Below are 24,495 nucleotides of genomic sequence, written 5' to 3'. Positions count from 1 at the left end.
ATAGCTCGCTTATAAACTAATCTCCCGATTTGGCTTATTTAGCCCCTGGAATCCGCAATATATGTCCGATTTGGCTGAAATTTTGCACGTAGTAATCTTTTATGACTTCCAGTATCTGTGCCAAGTACAATTCGACCTATAATCTGGTATAGCTCCCATATAAATTGATCTGCAGATTTGACTTCTTGAGTCCTTACAAGCCTCAAATCAAAAATTTTGCAGATAGTGTTCTGTTACGACTTCCAACATCTGTGCCTAGTACGGTCCAAATCAGCCTATTACCTCATATAGCTCCCATATGAAGCGGTTTCTCGATTATCCTTATTGGGTTCCTAAAAGCTTTAGTTTTTGCTGGCTAAACAGAAGTTTGGAAGGTAAAATAATGCCCTTCAACTTAATTTAGTTTGTATAAACTTTTAGCAGAATGCTTGGTGGTGGGTTCGCAATATTCAGGCGGCTGAACTTAGTAAGCTATTACTTATTACATGTTCAATTTGTTTAGTGTAAATGTAATCTCTTTTCAAAACTATGTCATTAAAAACTACAAAACTGTTTAAGGATCCAAACGGCACATGTGTCGTTTTTGCCGATTTTAATACCTTACATCGATCTCGACCCTAATTTGACTTTTAGAATTCATACTCAGCAAAAACTCTCATTACCAAATGACCAGAAAGGTAAGCTTATTCAAAAACTAGTAACTACTTTTTTTAGGCATCGTTTATAATAACTTTTACATGGAGATATCCTAGGAGGAAAGTCGTTCTGCACAAGCATACCAATAGTTCAAAAATAAGTATTTATGCCTAAGCATACAAGTTGTAAAAAAATAATGACATATTATCTCAGTTGAACGTTGGTAAAAAATAACTACTTAGACTCAAACATGATCTCGCCTTTCCCCGCCACCACGTTCTCAATGCTCAGTTTCTTTAAAGAAGAAACACCAACAAAATGGAGCTCATCAGCTTTACCCTGTAACGGACAGCACTCATGGGTATGAAATAAATTTGCCCGCAGTTTTTTAGTGGCATTTGTTATCAATACCAAGGTTGTAATAATGATTTTTTCTATTATTACAAATAAGTGCTTATTCTTGAGCTTCATCGAATGTTGTATGTAATGACATTTGTACTCCCGGTAACACAGATGGTATTCCTGTTGACAACTCATTATATTTTAGCAGCTAGTAAAACTTAGGATAATGAGTTATCCATTAGTTGACATGCCAAAAATAATGTCATGTACTTACCATGATTTTCCTGGGTATATAACTTCCCCATTTCATAGACTTTGTCAACAATTTGACACAGTGTTCGGAGCTTCTTTCATTTATTTCATACCATGTGTAATAAAACTCAATAAAAAATTCTCATTCCAAAACATTTTGTTGAATCCAATCCATAAAAGATGTAACACGCGTATAGACTGAAGGTTCCTCCAAGCCACATCCTCGACCATACGAAACAATGCCCTCAATGATCCAGATAAAAGGTGCCTGGAATAATTCCAGGTGGTGCAATCGAAATATACCACCCCCAGAATCACCACTGCATGTATCTTCTCGGAATCTGCCACCAGCACAGAGATGACTTTCGTCTACCGACAAGGTACAATTTTCATTAGCCACATAGGGTAAACTAACCGTTAATTTAACAGGAGAATATGAACCTAAAAAACACAGTGGATTCATTAGAATGTAGCAGTTGGTTAAAAATTTTATACTCACGACTTCCTATATGGCCCCAACCGGCGGCCGTTAATTTCATGCCTGGTTCCAAAGGTTTTAGTGTGGGCACCACACTGGGCAGGCATACAGGTGCCACACTCTTAGAATATTCTATATCCCGATCAACTCTCAACAGAGCAATATCATTCACACTACCTCTTTTGCCCGTTACTTTGCGATAGTTTTCGTGAGCGATTACCTTTTCAATGCCCAAATATTGAGGTGGATCTATGCAAACATATTCGTTGCAATCCTTAGCAGTATCGATGTTATGATCGCCAACACGAACGGAGACTCTGCAAAAAAGGGAATATGAAATATGTATTGGAGGTACAGTGTGCAAAATTCGTATTCGTACACCCATTAAAAACATAAAAAAAAATTATAAAAATTCATTATGTGTGTGTAAAGCAAACATCAACGGCCTTGTTTACAAAACTTAATGTAGATTTGAACCTAAACGTATATAAATATAACCAGTAAGGAAGGGCAAAAGTTGGTCGGTGCCGACTACATAGTACCCTAGACCTACCCTATAAGTACAATGTGGGACCTATACCCAATTCGGAACCAATTTTGATGGACCTCGGCGAGCAAATATGTTCAAACTGTAACAACTACGGTTGACAAATGACAACATTATGGCAAATTACCCAAAATCTGACGAACGTATATATGGGAGCTATATCTAATTCTGAACCGATGCCGAGCAAACTTCTCAGATAATGTGGTAGTCGTCGAGGAAAGCGTTGTGCAAAATTTTGGCAAGATGGATCAATAAATGCGCTTTCAGTGACTCTAGAAGTTAAAATCGGACGATGTATATATATGAGAGTTATATCTAAATCTGAACCGATTTCCACGAAATTCGCCAGTAATATTGAGAGTCAAGAGAAAATCCCTCCTGCCGAATTTTGAGAAAATCGGTTAACAAAAGACCATTTTTGCAATATTACTGCAAATCGGATGAACATATATATGGGAGCTATACCCAAATCTGAACCGATTTTGACCAAACTCTATGTACATTGTGGTAGTCATCGAGGAAAGCGTTGTGCAATATTTTGGCAAGATTGGTCAATAAATGTGATTGCAGTGCCTCTAGGAGTGAAAATCGGACGATATATATAAATGAGAGCTATATCTAAATCTGAACCGATTTGCATAAAATTCACCAGTAATATCGACAGTCGTAAAAAAATTCTTCCTGCCAAATTTCGAGAGAGTCGGTTAACAAATGACCATTTTATTGCATTATTACTGAAAATCGGAAGAACATATAAATGGGATCTATATCCAGATTTGAACCACAGATTTGTACCACAGCAGTGGTATAGGGTATAAAAATTAAATTTGTGTTTGTTTGTCGATTTGTTTGTTTGTTCCGCATAAACTCAAAAACGGCTAAACCGATTACCTTGAAATTTTCACAGATTGTGTAGGTTAGTCTGGATGGAAACATAGGCTTTATAGTTTTTTGATATCGGGAGGGGGGTGGACCCTCCCCCTTACCCCAAAAGTACTACCCAAAAATAAAAGTGGACCGATTAGGGCAATATGGGATTCAAATGAAAGGTATTCGGGAGTAGATTACGAATATGGTCAGGAAATAGAAATAGGGTTTATAATTTATTGATAATGGAAGGCGGCTGACCCTCCAGCGTTACCCCAAAAACACCACCCAAATTTAAAAGTGGACCGATAAGAACAATATGGGTACCAAATGAAAAGTATGCGGGAGTAGATAACGAATCGGGCATACAAATTCATGTCGAAGTATAGGGGGTAACCCCTCCCCCACAAAAACGCCCAAAATGGACTCATTAGCCGATCACGGATATATGGGACTCGGTTTGTTTGTTCCCTATAGACTGAAAAAAGGCAGAAACGATTTTCTCGAAATTTTCACATATTGTGTAGGTTGGTCTAGAAGGAAACATAGGCTATATAAATTTTCGGTATGGGAAGGGGGACGGACCCTACCCCTTATGCCAAAAACACAACCTAAAATCAAAAGTGGACCAATCGTGACAGTATAGGTATCAAATGATAGGTATTGGAGAGAAAATACGAATATTGTATTAAAAATTGAGTCTAAGTACCCATCGGGCCGGCCTAACCCCAAATGCAAGGTATTCGGGAGTAGATTTCGAATATGGCCACCCCTCAAAAACGCCATTTGACCCATTATGACTATATGAGACTTCGCTGAACCCATTATCGTAAAATTTTCATAGATTGTGTACGTTTGTCTGGATTGAAACATAGGCTATATAATTTTTAGACATCGGATAGATATCAATGAGTGCTTTCCGATTCAAGTTTAAACTCAATGATAAGGGACCTTTTTTATAGCAGAGTACGAACGGCATCGCGCAGTGCGGCATCCCACGCGTGGCATTGTACCTCGCAAATGTCGCCGATTTGTCCGATGTTCTCGCCAGGATTCGAACGTGTTCAGCGTCATAGGCTACAATGGCACGAATTCGATATCCGCATTCAGGGCGAAGTGTCCCCACCCTAAAAAGATATTAGAGAGTTAAAGAAGGCGCAGTGAAGCGGGCCCAGTTCAGCTAGTTCCTTTATATAACTGTCATATAAACCTATTTTAAGGCTTCATAAAGTTTTGTGAATAAGGCCGCAAATATATACAAATATCAATACATATACATACATGAAATATATCACAATAAGGATTAGATATGAAGTTTGGAAAAATGTGCATTTTAATGGGTTAACTGATTTGGATTAATCGTACTGTACATCGGCATTTCATGGCCTAAACTTACAATTGCCCCTTTTTAATTAGTATTTCTCCTGTCACACAGTGAGCTGCAGTCAGAATATATCGCTTGTTAATGATATTCCCAGCACAGGCCACTTCCAAATCTCCGTCATCTGAAAAATATTTTTCGTCAATTTTTTTTTGATAAATTTTTTAAAGCGAGTTAGTCTGCCATTAACTGAGGTGGTAGCAAGCTCGGCAGTGGGTTCAACTCCCACTGGAGGCCTACAGAAGTCTGCCGTTTACTGAGTCTTATTGAAAGGGGGTATACTAATCTGGCGATTGTGTTTGTAAATATTGATCTGATTGATTGATTGATCCATAAAGAATATACATATGTATATTCTTTATCGTCTCAGCATTCTAAATTGATCTAGCCTTTTCAATCGGTCCGTCTGTCGAAATCATAATAGCGGTCGAACGAATAAAGATCCAATTGATACTTTCAGATTTCTGTATATAGCTCCCATATTGAAAGGTCCTTCGACTTAACATTATGGGCCCCTCGAAACCGCAGTCATATTCCGCTTCGGCTATAATTTTGCACGTAATGTCTTTAACTTGATATAGCTCCCATATAAATCAATCTCCGGATTTGCGATACTGAGCCCCTGGAAGCCACAAGTGTCGTCCGATTTGGCTGGCCTAGCTTCCATATAAACAGATCTTCCGCAATATCTTCTACACTCCCCAATAAGCTTAAATTTTTTTGCTCATTTGCCAAAAATTTTGAAATTAAAGTGTACATATGTCCTATCGGAATTACAATGCAAACGCAAATTTGCCCATGAATATTCCATTAAGGAACTGGGGCAAACTTCTCAATGAGTACTGTCCGATTCAATTTTAAGCTCAATGATAAGGGACCTCCTCTTTATAGGCGAGTTCGAACGGCGTGCTGCAGAGCGGCACCTCTTTTGGGAGAAGTTTTTACATGGCAAAGTACCTTACAAATGCTGCCAGCAATAGGAGGGGATAACCACCGTCGAAAACTTTTCTGATGTTCCTGCCAGGAACAATATCTTTGGTAATAGAAGTTACATAGACTTCTATACGGATGGTTTCGAACTAGACGACTGGGTGGGCTTTGGGGTGTACGCTGAAGAGCTTGAACTGGTTATATCGAGAAGGTTACTCGACAACTGGAGTGTGTATCAAGATGTAATGTCATAACGACGATTGACATTTTTATTTTCTCTGGCAGCCAGGCGGCCGTTAAATCCCTGGAGAACGTAATTCTCAACTCAAAACCCGCTTCGACTGTCGCAGTTCTCTGAACAAGATGACCAAACAGTTCAAAATTCACCTGTTATGGGTTACCGCCCACAGAGATATCCCATCGAATTGAAGACCAGGAGAGTTTGGAAGACTACACACAAACAAAAATTCCTTGCACATCAAGGAAATTTTCGACAAGCAAACTTCTTTTGTGAAAAAACTTTGGACTTTCCGCTTGCAACACATTAAAATATACATTTGCGACCCTACAAAGTATATATATTCTTGATCGTCGTAAAAATCCAAGTCGATCTACCTATGTCTTTCCGTCTGTCCAACTGTTCGTCTGTCCGCCCATCCGACTGTCTGTTTAAGTCACGCTAGAGTCTTTAAAAATAAAAATATTGAGCTGAAACTTCGCGCAGATGCTTTTTTAGTCCATAGGCAGGTAAAGTTCGAAGATGGGCTACATCGGACTATATCTTTATATAGTCCTCATATAGACCGATCTGCCGATAAAAGGTCTTAAGGCAATTAAAGCCACATTCTAGTCTAGTAAGGACTCAAGAAGTCAAATCAGGAGATTTTGGACTTGGACCGTTGAAAGTCATAATAGAACACTTTGTTCAAAATTTTGTCCAAATCGCAAAAAATTGCGGCTTGTAAGGGGTCAAGAAGTCAAACCGGGAGATCGGTTCCTATGGGAGCTATGTCAGGTTATAGACCGATTCGGACGGCACTTAGTACAGTTGTTGAACGTCATAACGAAGCACCACATGCAAAATTTCAGCCAAACCGGACAATAATTGCGGACAAAAATTGCGGCTTCCAGGGGTTTAAGAAGTGGGAGATCAGTTTATATAGAAGCAATATAAGGTTCTTGACAAATTTAGACGGTACTTAGCACAGTAGTTGGAAGTCATAACAGAACACTACGTGCAAAATTTCAGCCATATCGGGAAAAAATTGCGGCTTCCAAGGGCTTAAGAAGCTAAATCGGGAGATCGGTTTATCTGGCAGCTATATACGGTTTTTGACTAATTTGGACGGTACTTGGCACAGTTGTTGGAAAATACCAGAACACTATTAGCAAAATTTCAACTAAATCAGACAAAAAGCAATATAAGGTTTTTGACCAATTTAGACAGTACTTAGCACAGTTGTTGGAAGTCATAACAGAACACTGCGTTCAAAATTTCATCCATATCGGGCAAAAATTGCGGCTTCCAGGGGCTTAAGAAGTCAAATCGGGAGATCTGGAGATCGGTTTATCTGGCAGCTATATACGGTTCTTGACTGATTTGGACGCTACTTGGCACAGTTGACTAAATCAGACAAAAATTGCGGCTTCCAGGGGCGTAAGAGGTCAAAGCGGGAGATCGGTTTATATGGAAGCTGTATAAGGTTCTTGACCGATTTGGGCGGTACTTGGCACAGTTGTTGGAAGTCATAACGGAACACTGCGTGCAAAATTTCAGCTATTGCGGCTTCCTGGGGTACAAGAAGTCATAACGGGAGATCGGTTTATAAGGGAACATTATTCAAATCTGAACCGATATGGCCCATTTGCTTCTTGAACCCTTACAAGCCTCATATTTTGTCCGATTTGGCAGAAGTTATGCATATGGCGTTCCGTTATGATTTCCAACAAATGTGCCAAGTACGGTCCGCATCGGTCCCATTTAAACCAGTCTCTCGATCATACTTTCTCTGTTATAAGAAGGTTTATTTTTGCTAGTTTGACAGAAGTTTTGGTATGTAGAATAAAGTTATGCCCTTCAACTTAATTTATGTTGTTGGTTACACCACATTTTCATGTTGATGTGGCGATCCTCGTCAAGCTCCTGTAAGTGAGCAAGCTCGTTCCGGTCCAAAAGACCGATCGCCACGGGAACAGTGTGGCCATTGGGTATTTAAAGGCGCCAATAACTCACCTTGCCATATCGAGCATCATAGGCACTCAGTATTTATGCAAGAGCCGGTGCCACCTGACCTCTCACTGAGACTCTCCGCTCGATACCGCTGATTGTCCGCGACTACCCATGCAGCTACTCCGTATGTAGTATTCCACTATCCGCAACCTGTGGACAAACAGCAGAACACACAGATCGGACCTCAAAGATCCAGCACACAGCCATCCTGTGCCGTGATATTTTGTATAAATTTTTAGCAGAATCCATGGTGGTGGCTTTTACTTGTTTTACGCTCTTTAGAACCCTTTATTTGTCTATCTTGCCTCTGTCCCTATTTTTTCGCCTGTTATAGAGTTACATTAAAATAGAATAAAAAACATATGCATGTTAGTTTGTATCTAAAGATGGGCGCGGGCGAATTTGATGCGTTTTTACTTGTTTTGTTTAAAGCTGCGGCTTTTGAATTGAATACGAATTATAATTAATACAAGTCCACCAAACATTTGATTAGTTATTATTCATTTACTCTAATTTTAATACAAAGATTGTGTTCATAATTCCGAAAATAGCTAAAATACTGGTAAATGCTGATTGTATTTGTGATAACATAACCAGTTTTAAAAGCCAACGGACAAACAAACATGGGCATAAGCCCCCCTGCAAAAATGGAAACTATGCCAAAGAAAATATTATTTAACGTAGTGATCCACCAACCAATCAAACTATGAAGGTCATGCAGTTGAATGCACCACCATTGTCCACCTATAAACAAAGAAAAACCTACTCACCTGTTTTATATTCCAAATTTGCCAGCCATGTAAAATCACCCAAGCTTGCCTCAGAGCCGCCATAAACGTTTAAAAACATTTTTGCAGATATAGGACCACATACACCAGGTCTTGGGAAAAGTTCACTATTCTCAAATCCTTTGAGAACGGGTACCTCATCATTATCTTTTTGTTCGCCATGTAAAATATCTGACTCATCATTCGTCATTGAATAAGTACTAGTCACTTTGCATATACAAATAGCCGAAATTATTAAGATTTTAATTAAAAGCAACCTGAAGCCAAGCATTGCGATTGATTTGTATATTTTAAGAAATTCTTAGAATGCTCTATACCTTGCCGTAGCTAAATTTGAACTGAAATTTGCCTGACTTAACACTTATTTTTTATAAACAGCAACGATACTAAGAGAACGAGTATAATCTTGTTGTTGCAATTTAAAATTTTTGAAATATTGATTTGAGATCCCATTTTGTCTGGTGCTCAAGCGGCATTGATTCCAAGAGATCACGAAGAAAATGTATCCAGTCCAATGATGCAACAAATAAATATAGGATTAAGCGTACAATCTTTTTTTGCGCACTTTAGGGGCTGAAGAAGTAAAATAGGGAGATCGGTTTATAGGGGAGCTGTATTAGACTATAAACCGATTAATGCCATATTCGACACGTATGTTAAAAGTCATGAGAGAAGCCGTTGTACAAAATTTCAGCCAAATCGCGCTCTTTAGAGGCTCAAGAAGTCCAGACCCCAGTTCGGTTTATATGGCAGCTATATCAGGTTATGGGACGATTTGAACCATACTAGATACAATTGTTGGAAGTCATAACAAAACACGTCATGCAAAATTTCAGTCAAATCGGATAAGAATTGCTCCCTGTAGAGGTTCAAGAAGTCAAGACCCCAGATCGGTTTATATGGCAGCTATATCAGGTTATGGACCGATTTGAACCATACTCAGCACAATTGTTGGAAGGCATAATAAAACACCTCATGCGAAATTTCAGCCAAATCGGATAAGAATTGTGCCCTCTAGCGGCCAATGAAGTCAAGATCCCAGATCGGTTTATATGACAGCTATATAAGGTTATGGACCGATCTCAACCATACTCAGCACAGTTGTTGGAAGTCATAGTAAAACACGTCATGCAAAATTTCAGCCAAATCGGATAAGAATTGTGCCCTCTAGCGGCTCAAGAAGTCAAGATCCCAGATCGGTTTATATGGCAGCTATATCAGGTTATGGACCAATTTGAACCATACTCAGCACAGTTGTTGGAAGTCATAACAAAACACGTCATGCAAAATTTCAGTCAAATCGGATAAGAATTGCTCCCTGTAGAGGTTCAAGAAGTCAAGACACCAGATCGGTTTATATGGCAGCTATATCAGGTTATGGACCGATTTGAACCATACTCAGCACAATTGTTGGAAGGCATAATAAAACACCTCATGCGAAATTTCAGCCAAATCGGATAAGAATTGTGCCCTCTAGCGGCCAATGAAGTCAAGATCCCAGATCGGTTTATATGGCAGTTTATCTGCTTATGGACCGATTTCAACCATACTCAGCACAGTTGTTGGAAGTCATAACAAAACACCTCATGCAAAATTTCAGCCAAATCGGATAAGAATTGTGCCCTCTAGCGGCTCAAGAAGTCAAGATCCCAGATCGGTTTATATGGCAGCTATATCAAAACGTGGACCGATATAGCCCATTTACAATCCCAACCGACCTACACTTATAAGAAGTATTTGTGCAAAATTTCAAGCGGCTAGCTTTACTCCTTCGAAAGTAAGCGTGCTTTCGACAGGCAGACGGGCGGACGGACATGGCTAGTTCGACTTAAAGTGTCATGACGATCAAGAATATATATACTTTATGGGGTCTTAGACGAATATTTCGAGGAGTTACAATTTCGATTCGATCGATTTCGCTGAAATTTGGGACAGTAAGTTGTGTTAAGCCACTCAACATTCTTCTTCAATTTCGGCCCGATCGGTCTAGATTTGGGTATAGCTGCCATATTGACCGATCTCTCGATTTAAAGTCTTGGACCCATAAAAGGGGCATTTACTGTCCGATTCTACCAAAATTTGGGACAGTGAGTTCTGTTAGGCCCTTCGGCATCCTTCTTTAATTTGGCCCAAATCGGTCCAGATTTGGATATAGCTGCCATATAGACCGATCTCTCGATTTAAGGTTTTGGGCCCATAAAAGGCGCATTTATTGTCCGATTTCAGCGAAATTTGGGACAGTGACTTGTGTTAGGCCCCTAGACATTGTTCTTCAATTTAGCTCAAATCGGTCTAGATTTGGATATAGCTGCCATATAGACCGATCTCTCGATTTAAGGTTTTGGGCCCATAAAAGGCGCATTTTTTGTCCGATTTCAGCGAAATCTGGGACAGTGAGTTGTGTTAGACATTTCAACATTTTTCTTCAATTTGGCTCCAGACCGATCTCCCGATTTAAGATGTTGGGCCCATAAAAGGCGCATTTATTGCCTCATTTCGCCGAAATCTAGGACAGTGAGTTGTGTTCAATTTCAATTTGGCTCAGATCGGTCTAGATTTGGATGTAGCTACCATATAGACCGATCTCCCGACTTAACAACTGCTTTGCATGCCATCAACGCACATATTTGCCGTAGCTGCAATCAGCGCAGGCCATGTGATAGGGCGCTCCTTGTGGTACTAAACATATCGAAAGCAATCGACAAGGCTGGTCACGAGGATGTAACCAACACGTCCCTTCAGCAAGGCCTGAAAAACTGGCTGCCGGATTATCTGTGTGATCGCCTGTCGTTTGTGAACTTTAGGGATAAGAAGTTGAAACTCCGTAGAGTGGAACAGGGAGTTCCCTAAGGCGGCGAGACATCACCAGCATTGTCTAACCTCTACCTATCGTACTTCAGCCGGCATTGAGATCGTATCATATGCGGAGGACAAAGGCGACACGTCCCTCTACCAAGGCCTGAAACACTGGGTCACGAATTATCTGTGTGTTCGCCTGTCGTTTGTGGAATTTAGGGATAAGAAGTTGAAACTCCGTAGAGTGGAACAGGGAGTTCCCCAAGGTGGCGAGATATCACCGGCATTGTTTAACCTCTACCTATCCCCCTCCAGCCGGCATTGAGATCATGTCATATTCGGACGATTGTACGATCCTCACCTATTGTTAACATCTGCTATATATATATATTGGGTTGCCCAAAAAGTAATTGCGGATTTTTTAAAAGAAAGTAAATGCCTTTTTAATAAAACTTAGAATGATCTTTAATCGAATATACTTTTTTTACACTTTTTTTCTAAAGCAAGCTAAAAGTAACAGCTGATAACTTACAGAAGAAAGAATGCACAGAGTCACAAGCTGTGAACAAATTTGTCAACGCCGACTATATGAAAAATCCGCAATTACTTTTTGGGCAACCCAATATTTATTAAACGTCTACCGCAACAAACTTGCCGCTTGTTTCGCCGCAAGAGATCTGAAGATAACTTTCAACAAATCCTCACCGACATTGTTCACTATTTACACACATGAGGTGGGTAAAGAGCTGAATGTGATAGTCAATTGCGTGACGATTCCGACCATCAAGTGACCCAAAGTTCTTAATATCACATTTGACAGCTCTTACAAATTCTACTCATATGCGACTTCAATTTGTGAGAAGGTCAAAAGTAGAAACAAAGTCCTCAAGTCACTTGCCGGCAGAACTAGGGTTACTGGCAAGAAAACCGTCTGGACTACGTACTAAGCAACTGGTCGGTCTGTGGTAAGCTATGTGACACGCATTAGATTAATATACTTATCTTTCGGAATGCTGCTCTTCAAATTGCAACTGGCTGTCTCCTCAGAACTTACGTGGCCCACCTTCATCATGACATAAAGCCGTTACACGTACGAATACGTAACGATGTGTGTCCCGATTGTGATCTGTGACGATGCGACCCACGTTACTCTGGACACATCCCACTTTAGTCGCAGAGTTCCTGGACCTGAATATTTAACAGTACCAAGCAGACGAAAGATAAAACAGAACACACTTCCACTACAACAACAACAACCAATATTTCGAGGTGATACAAAGGGAATGACGGTATAAGTCAGTAGGCCGCATCCTATGGTGGAGTGTATATAAATATTATTATGGTATAATTTCTCTCCCATTTGGCTTAAAAACAGTAAAATGGATTTTTTAGTGCAGATACAAAAACCACAACAAATCGGTCTAAAGGAAACACGCAACAGTTCAATGGCAAACATGTATTTTTATTTGTGTGGAACATAATGCAAGGGATTTGCCCTGAGACATTTTAGAAACCAAGATATTTTGCAAAAATAAATAATGAACATAAACTCTCTCTCGCCTTCTTGAGGGTATACATTTATAAGGGAGTTTTGCTCATGGCACAACATTGCGCTCAATCCAATCCAAAAACGAAGAGACACGCGTATACACAGAAGGCTGCTGCGTGCCACATCCTCGACCATACGAAACGATACCCTCAACGAACCAAGCCTTGCCAAAAGATCGATATATGCCACCACCAGAATCACCACTGCAAGTATCTTCGCGGAAAATGCCACCAGCACATAGGTGACTTACATCGACAGCCAGGGGACAATTCTGATTAGCCACATAGGGCAACTCAACCATACGCTTCTCTGGAGAATATACACCTAAAACACAAAGAGGTGAATAGTGATATCCCTTCGCCTAAAAAATTTAAACTTACGATCTCCAGTGTGGCCCCAACCGGCGGCCACTAATTTCATGCCTGGCTCCAGCGGTGGCAAAGTGGGAGCCACACTGGGCAGACATATGGGGGCAACACTGGATGAGTACACTATATTGCCATCCAATCTCAGCAAGGCTATATCGTTGACACTCTTTTTGCCCTTCACATAACGATAGTTTTCGTGCACTATGGTCTTCTCAATGCCAAAATATTGGGGTGGCTGTAGGCAAAATTGATTTTTGTTACAATCATTGAGCGTGTCAATATTGTGATCACCAACACGAACGGATATTCTGTAAAATAAAAAAAAATAGGTTGCCATTTGTATACAAAATCTGCTCCTTCAAATAATTACAATCGTCCTTTTATCCTTATTATATCCCCTGTAACACAATGGCCTGCTGTTAGGATGTATCGATGATTAATGATGTTGCCGGCACAGGCGATGACCAAAATATTTCTGTTTTCTAAAAAAACCAATATTTAAATTTTATTTGCAATAAATTTAAGGGACATTTTATAATTTATAGAAATTATTGTAAAAATAAAGATTCTGTGATTTTATTGTTGACCTTTGGAATTTTATAACTTTTCTTATTGATTGGCTCGAGGTCATCGAACAATTTACAAAAACAGGTGTTGGTGTTTTATTAAATTGTTTTATTTGTAATTTTTACCAACATTTCGACCACCGCGGGTGATCTTCATCAGGGTCGACAACAATCGACAGCGCACAAGTTCGACTAAAGCTCTCTCATTTTTGTCTGTATTTTTGCACCAAATTCCTGTAAATTTGAGCACAATTATCTGTGTCTTTCTTAAAGTTCATACGTTTGTTTGTAGGGGTGTCAGCTACCAAAGAAATAAACATCAAACCGATGGCTTTGGTGCAGGCACATCCTACTGCAGAGACAAAGAAGGAAATCTGGTAACTGACACAGATAACATGCTGAGGATATGGAGAGAACATTTTGCCCAACTGCTAGTGTCCGACGTTGGCGGCGAAGAGGATACCGCAGAACTAATCAATGATGATAGTTAATCTCCTAGTCAGAATGAGGTCCAAGTAGCAGTGACCCAACTAAAGAAAAACAAGGCAGCAGGAGCCGACGGGTTACCTGCTGAACTATTTAAGACCGGAGGCGACACGCTAATAAGGCGTATGCATCAGCTTATCTGCGCGATCTGGCTAGAAGAACGCATACTCGATGATTGCAACCTCAGCATACTATGTCCCGTACACAAGAAAGGAGACAAGACAGAATGTGCCAACTACAGAGCATAAAGTCTTCTCCCCATCGCATACAAGATACTCTAGAGCGTACTGTGTGAAAGATTAAAACCTAAAGTCAATGAGATAATTGTGCCCTATCAATGCGGCTTTAGACCTGGTAAATCCACCCTAGATCAGATATTCACACTGCGCCAAATCCTGGAAAAAAAAACCCGAGAAGGACAAATCAACACCTACCATCTCTTTGTTGACTACAAAGTCGCCTTCGATACTCCTTTCGTGCAAAGGTATTTCAAGACATGTCTGAGTTTGGTATCCCTGCAAAATTTATAAGACTCTGCAGGATGACACTTGCTGATACGCGTTCCGCAGTAAGAATATAAAAGAATCTCTCCGAACCATTTAATACCAAACGAGGTTTCAGACAAGGAGACAGCCTATCGTGTGATCTCTTTAATATCCTGCAGGAGAAGATTATAAGAGATACAGATGTGAATAGATATGGCACACTAATCACAAGAGAACACATGCTACTCGCCCATGCCGACGACATCGATATCATAGGTCGGTCACCGGAAGTAGTAACTGCAGCCTTTGAAAGAATCGAAAGAGAGCCAGTGAAAATGAGTCTAACAGTAAATGGAGATAAGACGAAATGGATGGTTTCAACTTCCAAAAAGCCTTGCACAACCAAGCAGACAATGAATTGGGAACCACAAGTTTGAGACGGTCAGTAACTTTATCTATCTCTGCATCGCCGTAACCGAAACGAATGACACCAGTTTTGAGATTAAGCGAAGAATAATACTGGCAAACAGATGCTACTTTGGACTAAGTAAACAGTTTAGAAACAAAGCCACCTCTCGACATACGAAGATTACACTATACAAGACACTGATACTACCCGTGCTGTTATATGGTTCTGAAGCATGGGTACTTGTGCAAGCAGATGAGGCAGTGCTTGGAGTATTTGAGAGAAAGATTCTTCGCAAAATATATGGACCTGTTTGCGTTAATGGAGAATATAGGCGACGTATGAACCACGAGCTGTAAGAGCTGTATGACGACGATAGCATAGTTACACGCATCAAAATACTACGGCTGCGTTGGCTAGGTCATATTGTCAGAATGGATGAAGAAGCTCCAGCAAAGTACTCTTTTGAAGGCAAACACGGTGGTACACGCAAACCGAGAAGACCAAAAGCCCGATGGAAAGATCAAGTTGTGAGAGACACCTCGAAACTTGGTGTCAGAGATTTTAGAATGAGCGCAGAAGATAGAGGCGTTTGGAGCGCTATTCTACGTTCGGCTAGTGGAACAAATATTCTGTCATTGCCAATTATAGTAAAAAGTAAAGTAAAGTCAATAATATGTAACATTTCTAATGTAAATCGTCTTTTGTGATTGGATTATTGTGCTAATATGTCTACGTCTTTCAAATTTGGTGTATGACCTGTTAAAGTGCAATGTGCTGCAAGTGCAGTTTTTTGTTCTAAAGGTTTGTCTATCATTTTCTGGTCAGATTTGTGAGATGATAATCGAGTTTTTAATTTGGTTTTGGTTGTTCCTACATATGTCATCCCCGTTACATTGAATCCTATAAACTACATTTAATTTGTTCTCCTTTTTCATCCTTGATTTAGTCCTACTGAATACATTATTTAGTGTGTTGCGGCTTTTTAAAGCAAGTTAGAATTTTTCCCTGTTGTATATATTGGAAGTGGTAAGCCTTTCCGAAAACCCTGGAATATATGTCGTTTTCTTGAAGATTTTTTTGTGTTGGTTCAATTTTTTTGTTCGGTGTTCTATTCTTGATGAATTGTATAAGGTCCTTAATAGCTTTGCTTGGGAAGTCATTTAATTGAAGTATTTGTTGAATTTTTCTTTCTTTCTCTTGATGATATATTGGGTTGCCCAAAAAGTAATTGCGGATTTTTCATATAGTCGGCGTTGACAAATTTTTTTACAGCTTGTGACTCTGTAATTGCATTCTTTCTTCTGTCAGTTATCAGCTGTTACTTTTAGCTTGCTTTAGAAAAAAAGTGTAAAAAAAGTATATTTGATTAAAGTTCATTCTAAGTTTTATTAAAAATGCATTTACTTTCTTTTAAAAAATCCGCAATTACTTTTTGGGTAACCAAATAAGTAGCCGTATTTATTTTTATTCTGCTCGCATGATTTGAATTATATGAATTTTGAGTCTCCCAGATGCTGTATCTTTTTGATACCAATTTAATTTTAACTTATTTTGATGTCAGTGGACGACGTTGTCAAGATATGGCAATTTGTTGTTTGATTCACATTCCATTGTGAACTGGACATGTGGGTGAAAGGAATTAAGAATTTGTAGAGTACTTTCCACTTCCGTTCTTTCTAATACACAAAATATATCGTCCACGAATTTGGTCAGAAATCTTGGTTTTCTTGTCATTTTCTCAATTGAAGCGTCTACTAAGGTTTCCATTACAATATCGGCGATTATCGGAGAGATGGGCGAACCCATTCGCATGCCTTTCTTTTGCTCATTAAATTTCTCATCGTATGTAAAATATCTAGAATCCTTTATGCACAATGTTAACAATTCTATAAATAAATCCATTGGTATCTTTGTGTTCTCCTGGATGTCATTCCATTTTTCGGTTATAGTGTTTATAGCTAAATTAACCGGTATGCTTGGAAATAGAGACACAACGTCGATAGATATTAATATCGCATTGTCTCTGTTTTCCTAGTCATTGATTTTTGATTTGAATTCTATCCCGTCTTTTATGTTGTATTGTGAACCTCAAGTTATTTAATACGTCTGTTAGATATTTTAATTATCGATTAATTCCCAAACATATGGACATATGTTTGGGAATTAATCGATGAACAAATCGGCCTGAATGGTGTTCCCTCCTTATGGATTTTGGGTAAACCATAAATTCTTGGGACAATCGCGGTATAATTCGTCAAAAGGTTTTTGTTGGTTGCAAAATGCAAATTTTGCCAATGAAAATTCCACTAAGGAACAGGGACAAACTTCTCACATATCAATGAGTGCAGTCCGATTCAAGTTTAAGCTCAATGATAAGAGGCCTCCTTTTTATAGCCGAGTCCGAACGGCGTGTCGCAGTGCGACACCTCTTTGGAGAGCAATTTTACATGGCATAGTACCTCACAATGTTGCCAGCATTAAGAGGGGAAAACCACCGCTGAAAATTTTTTTCTGATGGTCTCGCCAGGATTTGAACCCAGGCGTTCAGCGTCATAGGTGGACATGTTAACCTCTGCGCTTATTATATTCATATTGAATAATTTGTCTACTAATTTGTTATTTTTTGCCTGTAGTCCTGAAGTGGGATGACTTTTTAGATGTTTATATGTACATGTCCCCTAGTATGCTTCGCATTTTTGTATCGTAGTCATTTTTTTGCAATGCTACGGTTTTGCCTCCTTTATCTGCTGACAAAATTAAAATGTCTTTATTAGCCTGTAAAAAAAGTCACGTTTCCCCCACTGTGTCAAGTATGAATGTCTCTCGCATGTTTATCTTTTCTTTTTTCAAGTGGTCGTGCATAAGTGTGACTGGATTTATTCGTGTATTTTCTTGTTGCTCTCTGTCCTCAATTGTTTGAACGCACTCTTCACCTTCGGCCAATACATCAAACAATGGAAACGTTGTTGTTGTTGTTGTAGGCAACGCATATTCAACGTTGGATGGGATGTTCTCTTGGGTTTTGTTAACCAACCAATCTCTGTTGTGTTTGCAGTCAAACATTGTTTGTTGTTTTTGTCTCAAACTTTGCAATGTGTTGATGTGTGTTGTTTTGATTTTGTCACTGTGTGCGTTGCGTATAATGCTCTCACTTTCAAAAATAGTGATAAATCCTCTCCGTCCATGAGATTGCTGAGTCGATCTCTCGCTTGTGTAAGTATCATGGTGTTTGTATTCAGTTGATGGTGATTGAATTGTATGAGTAGTTTTAGTATTTTGATGTGAAAAATTGTATAAGTGTGTGTCTAATGCTCTCGCAAATTTAGGTGGCAATTTTTTGTTTGTGTTAAATATGTTGTATGCTTTTATTGTTGTGTTAGAAATAAGGTTTGGTATGATTGATACCTGATTGCACTTAATGAGGAATGTTGCTGTTGATTTTAGGGATTTTTAGAAAATTTTCTCAAAATTAAATATTTTAGAAAAAAAATTAACTTTCTAAGAAATTGAATACCATAGAAGTCATTTATTTGAAGACCCCTTCTTTACCTTAAGTAAAGGTTTCCTTATACACTCTTTGGAAATTTTTTTTACATTTTTCTTTGCTTACCCTTTTTATACTCCAAATTGGCCAGCCATGTAAAATCCTCCAGCTCTACCTCGGTACCACCATATATGTTATTCTGGGGTTTTATGGGACCACACACTCCAGGTCTGGGTAAAAGATCACGTTTTTCATTTCCATTGCCTGGGCCTGATTTGTTGGTAAGATTCTGACCAACAGGCTTCCGCCCACCATATGGTATGTATTGCTCATCACCCGGAAATATTATGCGTCCATATGGAGACACATTGTAAATACAAAAACTCAGAATAACAAGGAGTTTAATGGCATTTCGTTTTAATCCATACATTTTTAATAGACTATTAAATTTCAAGATATCTTTCGTATGTTCTTTAATATGCCCGTGCTGAATATGAACTGAGATTTACACAATGTTATTTTATCAATTTATTTGATTCATTGGTCCACAATCTCCACGATTGTCGTGTGTTAATGCGGTTAGGTTTTTTTTAAGGCCATAATAATTATTAATGCATATTACTTTGGGAAATTCTTATCTTATATATATAATTAAAACAAGTAAAAAAGCATTAAGTTCGGCCGGGCCGAACTTTGGATACCCACCACCTCGGATATACATGTTAACCACCTTTCTTCAAAATGCGATGAAAAACGCATCATTTATGAGCCCATAGTAGCCCGCTTTGGACCCAACTCGGCACGGATTTAGAGTGGTCTAATTAAGCTATATCCACCTAACCTAGGTTTTTGGAAGTCCTACTCTAAAAAGGGGGTATCAAAAATGGGGGTAGCGAAGCAGACCACCGGAATGCAATGCAAATTTCCAAATTTTGCCCATGAACATTCCACTAAGGAACAGGGCCAAACTTCTCACATATCAATGAGTGCAGTCCGATTCAAGTTTAAGCTCAATGATCAGGCCGAACGGCGTGCCGCAGTGCGACACCTCTTTGGAGAGAAGATTTACATGGAATAGTACCTCACAAATGTCGCCAGCATTAGGAGGGGAAAACCACCGTTGAAAATTTTTTCTTATGGTCTCGCCAGGAGTCGAACCCAGGCGTTCAGCGTCATAGTCGGTGGCCTCCAAATTATCATGGTCAGCAAACATGTCCTATTTGGGTGTTGTTGTGGGGGTGGGATGTCCCCTAGACTTTTGGTCCCGAATGTTGATATCAGATTCGCAGTCTACTCCCAAATAACTTTCATTTAAGCCCCATATTTCCATAGTCGGCAAACGTGACCAGTTTGAGGGATGGGGCGACCACTCAATAACTTGACCTGAAAATATATATCAGACTCGTGTTTTATTCCAAAATATCTTTTATTTGAGCCCCATGCAATGGTCAGCAAATACGTCCTATTTGATTGGTTTAAGGGGGTGGGATGGCCCCATATACACCTTTTCCCCAATATTGATATCAGATTCGTGCTTTACTCCCAAAGACCTTTCATTTAAGCCCCACATTGCTATGGTCGGAAGTTTGTCCTCTTTGGGGGGTGTTCTTAGGGAGAAGCGTCCCGCCAAACACTCACAAATCCCACTTTTATCCCACTTTTTGGTGCCAAAATGTACGAATTTTGAATGGATTATTTGGTCACCCATTATATATTTTCTTCTTGTACACACATGGAAAATTTCAGAACTTTAGCTACAAGGATAGTACCAAGTGGTTCCAAAATATATGAGTTTTGAATAGATTATTTCGTCACCCATCATAGTTTTCCTAGTTGTAGCTGCATGCCAAATTTCAGACCTCTAGCTTCATCTGTAAAGAAAGTACCAAATGGTACCAATTTTGGTACCAAAATGTATGAATTTTTAACAGATCATTTAGTCACTAATCGTATATTTTCTAATTATACCTATATGCAAAATTTCCGACCTCTAGCTCCTTCTGAACAGAAATTACCAAATGAAACCAATTTCGGTACTAAAATGTGCGAATGAGGAATAGCTCACATGCCAAATTTCGGACCTCCGGCTCCATCTGCACAGGAACTACCAAATAGTACCAATTTTGGTACCAAAATGTACAAATCTTGAAAAACCCATTTAGTTGTCCTTCATATATTTCTGAGTTTTACCTACATGCCAAATTGCAGACCTCTATCTCCATCTGCACAGAAAGTACCGAATGGTACCAATAGTATTACCAAAATGTACGAATTGCAAAAAAATCATAGTCGCCTATCATATTTTTCCTAGTCGAACCTGCATGCCAAATTTCAAACTTCTAACTCCATCTGTAAAACAAGTACCAAATAGCACCAATTTTGGTACCAAAACGTACGAATGTGAATAGTTCATTTAGTCACCCATCATATATTTCCTAGTTTTACCAACACGCCAAAATTCAGACCTTTAGCTTCATCTGTAAAGAATGTATCAAATGGTACCAACTACGTTTTCACGCGTTACCAGTACTATTTTTCTACTTATTCTTTTCACCCTCATCCTTTAGCACCAGATGTCTTTTAAGTCAAATTTCAAAATTCTACCTTTATCCAACCGTCCTGTACAAAGTTCACCCATTTCGTAGCTTTTTGATACTTTTTTAGTACCTTAATGTAAAAATTTCCGAAAGCTCTTATTGTCACCCGGTATCTGAATAACCTCTATCATTGGTCCAGTAAAGGGGCATTCTTAAGACAGCATTGAGTTTCCTGTCACTGTACTGCCTGACGTTTTAATATTAGGATCTTTGCCTATCCAGTCTTCCGAGTCTTAAAAAAGTCGGTAATGGTTCCACCGTCGGCTTCTTGTTGGCTAGCCTATATTGAGTCTTTTTTCCTGCACTGCCTGATATTCTATTATTAGGATCTTTGCCTATCCTAGCTTCCAAATCTTGAGTAAATGGGCTTCTTGAGGTGATGATCCCATCTTCGGCTCCCTGTTCGTTAGGCTGCATTGAGTTTCCTGTCACGGCACTGCCTGACATCTCAATATTAGGACCTTTATCTATACTAGTCTTCCGAATGTTGAGAAAGTCGTTGATGCTTCCATCGTCGGGTCCCTGGTCGTTAGACTGTGTTGAGTCTCTCGTCCCTGCACATCCTCATGTTTTTGTATAAGGATCTTTGCTTTTCCTAGTCTTCCCAATATTGATAAATCGGTTATTGTCTCGTCGTCGGTCCCCTGTTGGTAAGACGATATTGAGTGTCCTGTCACTGAACTCAACTGGCTCAATATGAGGACAATTGCCTATCCTAGTCTTCCCAATCCTGAAACAGACGGCCTTGCTCCCTTAGCACGCCATGCCTTCAGTCTTAGCCAAACTTGTCACAGAGACTTGAACAATGCCCACCACAAGCTGAATCCTTCCTCCTTCTTCTCCCTGTGGAAAACCACGACCAAATCTTGGTTATGCTTAATTAAGACTTTTATCTTGCGTTCCGTTGCAAATTTGTCGCCCTCACCCTTGATGAAGACTGTCGCCTTTGTGAGCTGGTGGATCTCCATCTTTCTCACAAGAACTAGCTTTGCGCCCCAGGGAGTGTGTTTACTTCCAACGAGCTCTTTGACGGTATCAATACATTCTGCTGACCCAAAGCGCAGCTTTAAGATGTCCCCTTTATAATCTCAGCTTATAATCTGTATGGGTGGACCCCCTTCTGAGTTCAACACATGTTCGAAAACCCGTTCGTTTACCAGATGCTCAATTTGCGATCGATGATCTATGGGAATCCTAACGGATGCACTGCCGATATTGATGACTGCATAAGTCATCTCACCTCTACTGTGCTTTATTCCCGTTATTGACGTAAGAGGCCGGCTCCTTATCTTTCTCAGTGATCATCTTCCCCTTCCGTATGGCTGTGGCATCCTTTTGGAATTCATAGTCCTCCATGAAGACTCAGGGGCCGTGCGCGCTCTCTTCGTTCCTGTTCCGATTTTGTTACCCTCCGCAGGACACTCTATTGAGTCTTCATTGCAGGAGGACTGGCTTGGTTTTCCCAGAGTACTTGAAAGCGCGGTGCACCTTTTCTTCTTCAGCATTTTCGCAGTGTTATGCTCTTCGGGAAATCTGATTCTCTTTTCAGCTTGCGCAGAAGTGCCTGGAATGTCAGTTCCATCCCTTCCACCATCCTGCACTTTCGCCCGATTGCGCTGTCGATACCTACTCCTCTGTCCCCTTCATCATGCCTGGATTGCTTTTTCGGTCTTCTTGTGAGGTCTTGGTTTATCAGTCCCCTCCTCAATTGTAAGCCTAACGACTGGTTGTGCGCTTGAAGCATTATTCTCAGCTACAGGTGCCACACCACACCTATAGGAAGGGCGGAGGACATCATGCTACGGTCTGATGCCACCACCGCAGCTGTTGGGTCTTTGAAATCCATTTTAGCTTACTCCTGAAAGGCTTTGAATATTTTGCGTAATAGGTACCTATTCCGAAATACGGATATTTTTCTTCGAGGAGCAACATGAAAACACGTCCGCTCCTCTCAATGATTAATGTCATATTCCCCATTTTTACTAACAAATATCTCTGAGTGTATTGGCAAAAATAGAATCGGCGCAAAATTCCATCTAATTATCTCAATTTTTTAAGACGTTGCGTGATATCAACCGACAGACGGACAAACATGGCAAGATCATCTTAGATTTTAACGACGATCAGGAATATACAGACTTTAGGGTCGCAAATGGATATTTCGATGTGTTTCAAACGGATTGATAAAATGAATTTACCCCCATCCTTCGGTGAGGAGTATAAAACAAGTAAAAGCTTGCTAAAACACGTCTCGCAAAATTTCAGCCAAATTGGATGACAATTCCGCCCTCTATAGGCTCAAAAAATCAAGATCCCATATCGGTTTATATGACAGATATATCAGCTTACGAACCGATTTGAACCATATGTAGCACAGTTGTTGAAAGTCACAACAAAACACATCAAGCAAAATTTCAGCCAAACTTTGAATTGTGCCCTCTAGTGGCTCATGAAGTCAAGATCCGAGATCGGTTCATATGGCAGATATATCAAAACATCAAATCCGATATGGCCTATTTACAATCCCAACTAACCCACACTAATAAGAAGTATATGTGCAAAATCCAAGTGCCTAGCTTTACTACTTCGAAAATTTGAGTGCTTTCGACAAACAGACGGACGGAAATGGCTGGAAAGATCGACTTCAAATGTCATGACGGTCAAGAATATATTACTTATGGATATTACCCCCATTGTATGGTGGAGGGTATAAAAACAAACTTCTTAACCTTTAAGTATGTGACCACATGGATTAACTTTAAAAATATCTTTTATTAATAAAATGTATGCAACAGTTAAAACAATTTTTAACGATGACTTAGCTCTCAAAGTACAAAAACAAAAAAAAATTCGCAACGTTATGATTAACATTTTTCTTAACTTATCTTAAGGAAAAACATTTTTCTCGATCCAGTCGAGATAAGACGAAACTCGCGTATTAACGGAAGCCACTTCCAGTCCACATCCACGACCATAAGACACAATTCCCTCAATGAACCATGCGGAGCCTATAGTGCGATATAAACCACCTCCAGAATCGCCAGTGCAAGAGCCTTCTCGTATTACCCCGCCAGAGCAGAGATGACTTTCCATACTAACCGCCAAAGGACAATCTTTGTTCTCCACATAGGGCTCCTCCACCATCAGTTTCACAGGGGAGTAAGAAGCTTAAATCGATCGATAGTAACAGAAATGGATTAGCATTATAACTTATATAGACACTCACCATTGCCTGTATGACCCCAACCAACGGCTATTAATTTTGCGCCTGCCTCCAGAGGTGGTATTGTGTCTGCCACTGTGG

The 24,495-nt window shown here is 39.6% G+C and overlaps 2 protein-coding genes across 2 annotated transcripts in view; both read right to left on the bottom strand.

Annotated features, from left to right (window-relative positions):
• Positions 1–1,364: 1,364 nt before the first annotated feature.
• LOC106085427 (CLIP domain-containing serine protease B10) lies at positions 1,365–8,743 on the bottom strand. The gene is made up of 4 exons (XM_013249663.2): positions 8,434–8,743; positions 4,519–4,627; positions 1,730–2,025; positions 1,365–1,671 (listed from the first exon to the last, which is right to left on the bottom strand). The coding sequence occupies exons 1-4, from the start codon at positions 8,720–8,722 to the stop codon at positions 1,373–1,375; spliced, it is 993 nt and encodes a 330-aa protein (XP_013105117.2). The 5' UTR covers positions 8,723–8,743; the 3' UTR covers positions 1,365–1,372.
• A 3,945-nt stretch (positions 8,744–12,688) lies between these two features.
• The window catches only part of LOC106085429 (uncharacterized), a 15,451-nt gene continuing 3,644 nt past the window's right edge, over positions 12,689–24,495 (bottom strand). The window contains exons 3-8 of the mRNA XM_013249665.2: positions 24,418–24,495; positions 24,084–24,358; positions 18,721–19,081; positions 13,535–13,646; positions 13,177–13,472; positions 12,689–13,120 (exon numbers count right to left, since the gene is read on the bottom strand). The exon at positions 24,418–24,495 is cut by the window's right edge and continues 218 nt beyond it. Of these exons, the coding sequence (XP_013105119.2) occupies positions 12,843–13,120; positions 13,177–13,472; positions 13,535–13,646; positions 18,721–19,081; positions 24,084–24,358; positions 24,418–24,495 (1,400 nt within the window). The 3' untranslated portion in view covers positions 12,689–12,842. The remainder of the gene's footprint in view (positions 13,121–13,176; positions 13,473–13,534; positions 13,647–18,720; positions 19,082–24,083; positions 24,359–24,417) is intronic.

Source organism: Stomoxys calcitrans, chromosome 2, assembly GCF_963082655.1.
Source record: "Stomoxys calcitrans chromosome 2, idStoCalc2.1, whole genome shotgun sequence".
In the NCBI taxonomy this organism is placed as follows: domain Eukaryota; kingdom Metazoa; phylum Arthropoda; class Insecta; order Diptera; family Muscidae; genus Stomoxys; species Stomoxys calcitrans.
Note: the sequence above shows the minus strand (reverse complement) of the source record. Positions and strands in the feature narration are given on the sequence as shown.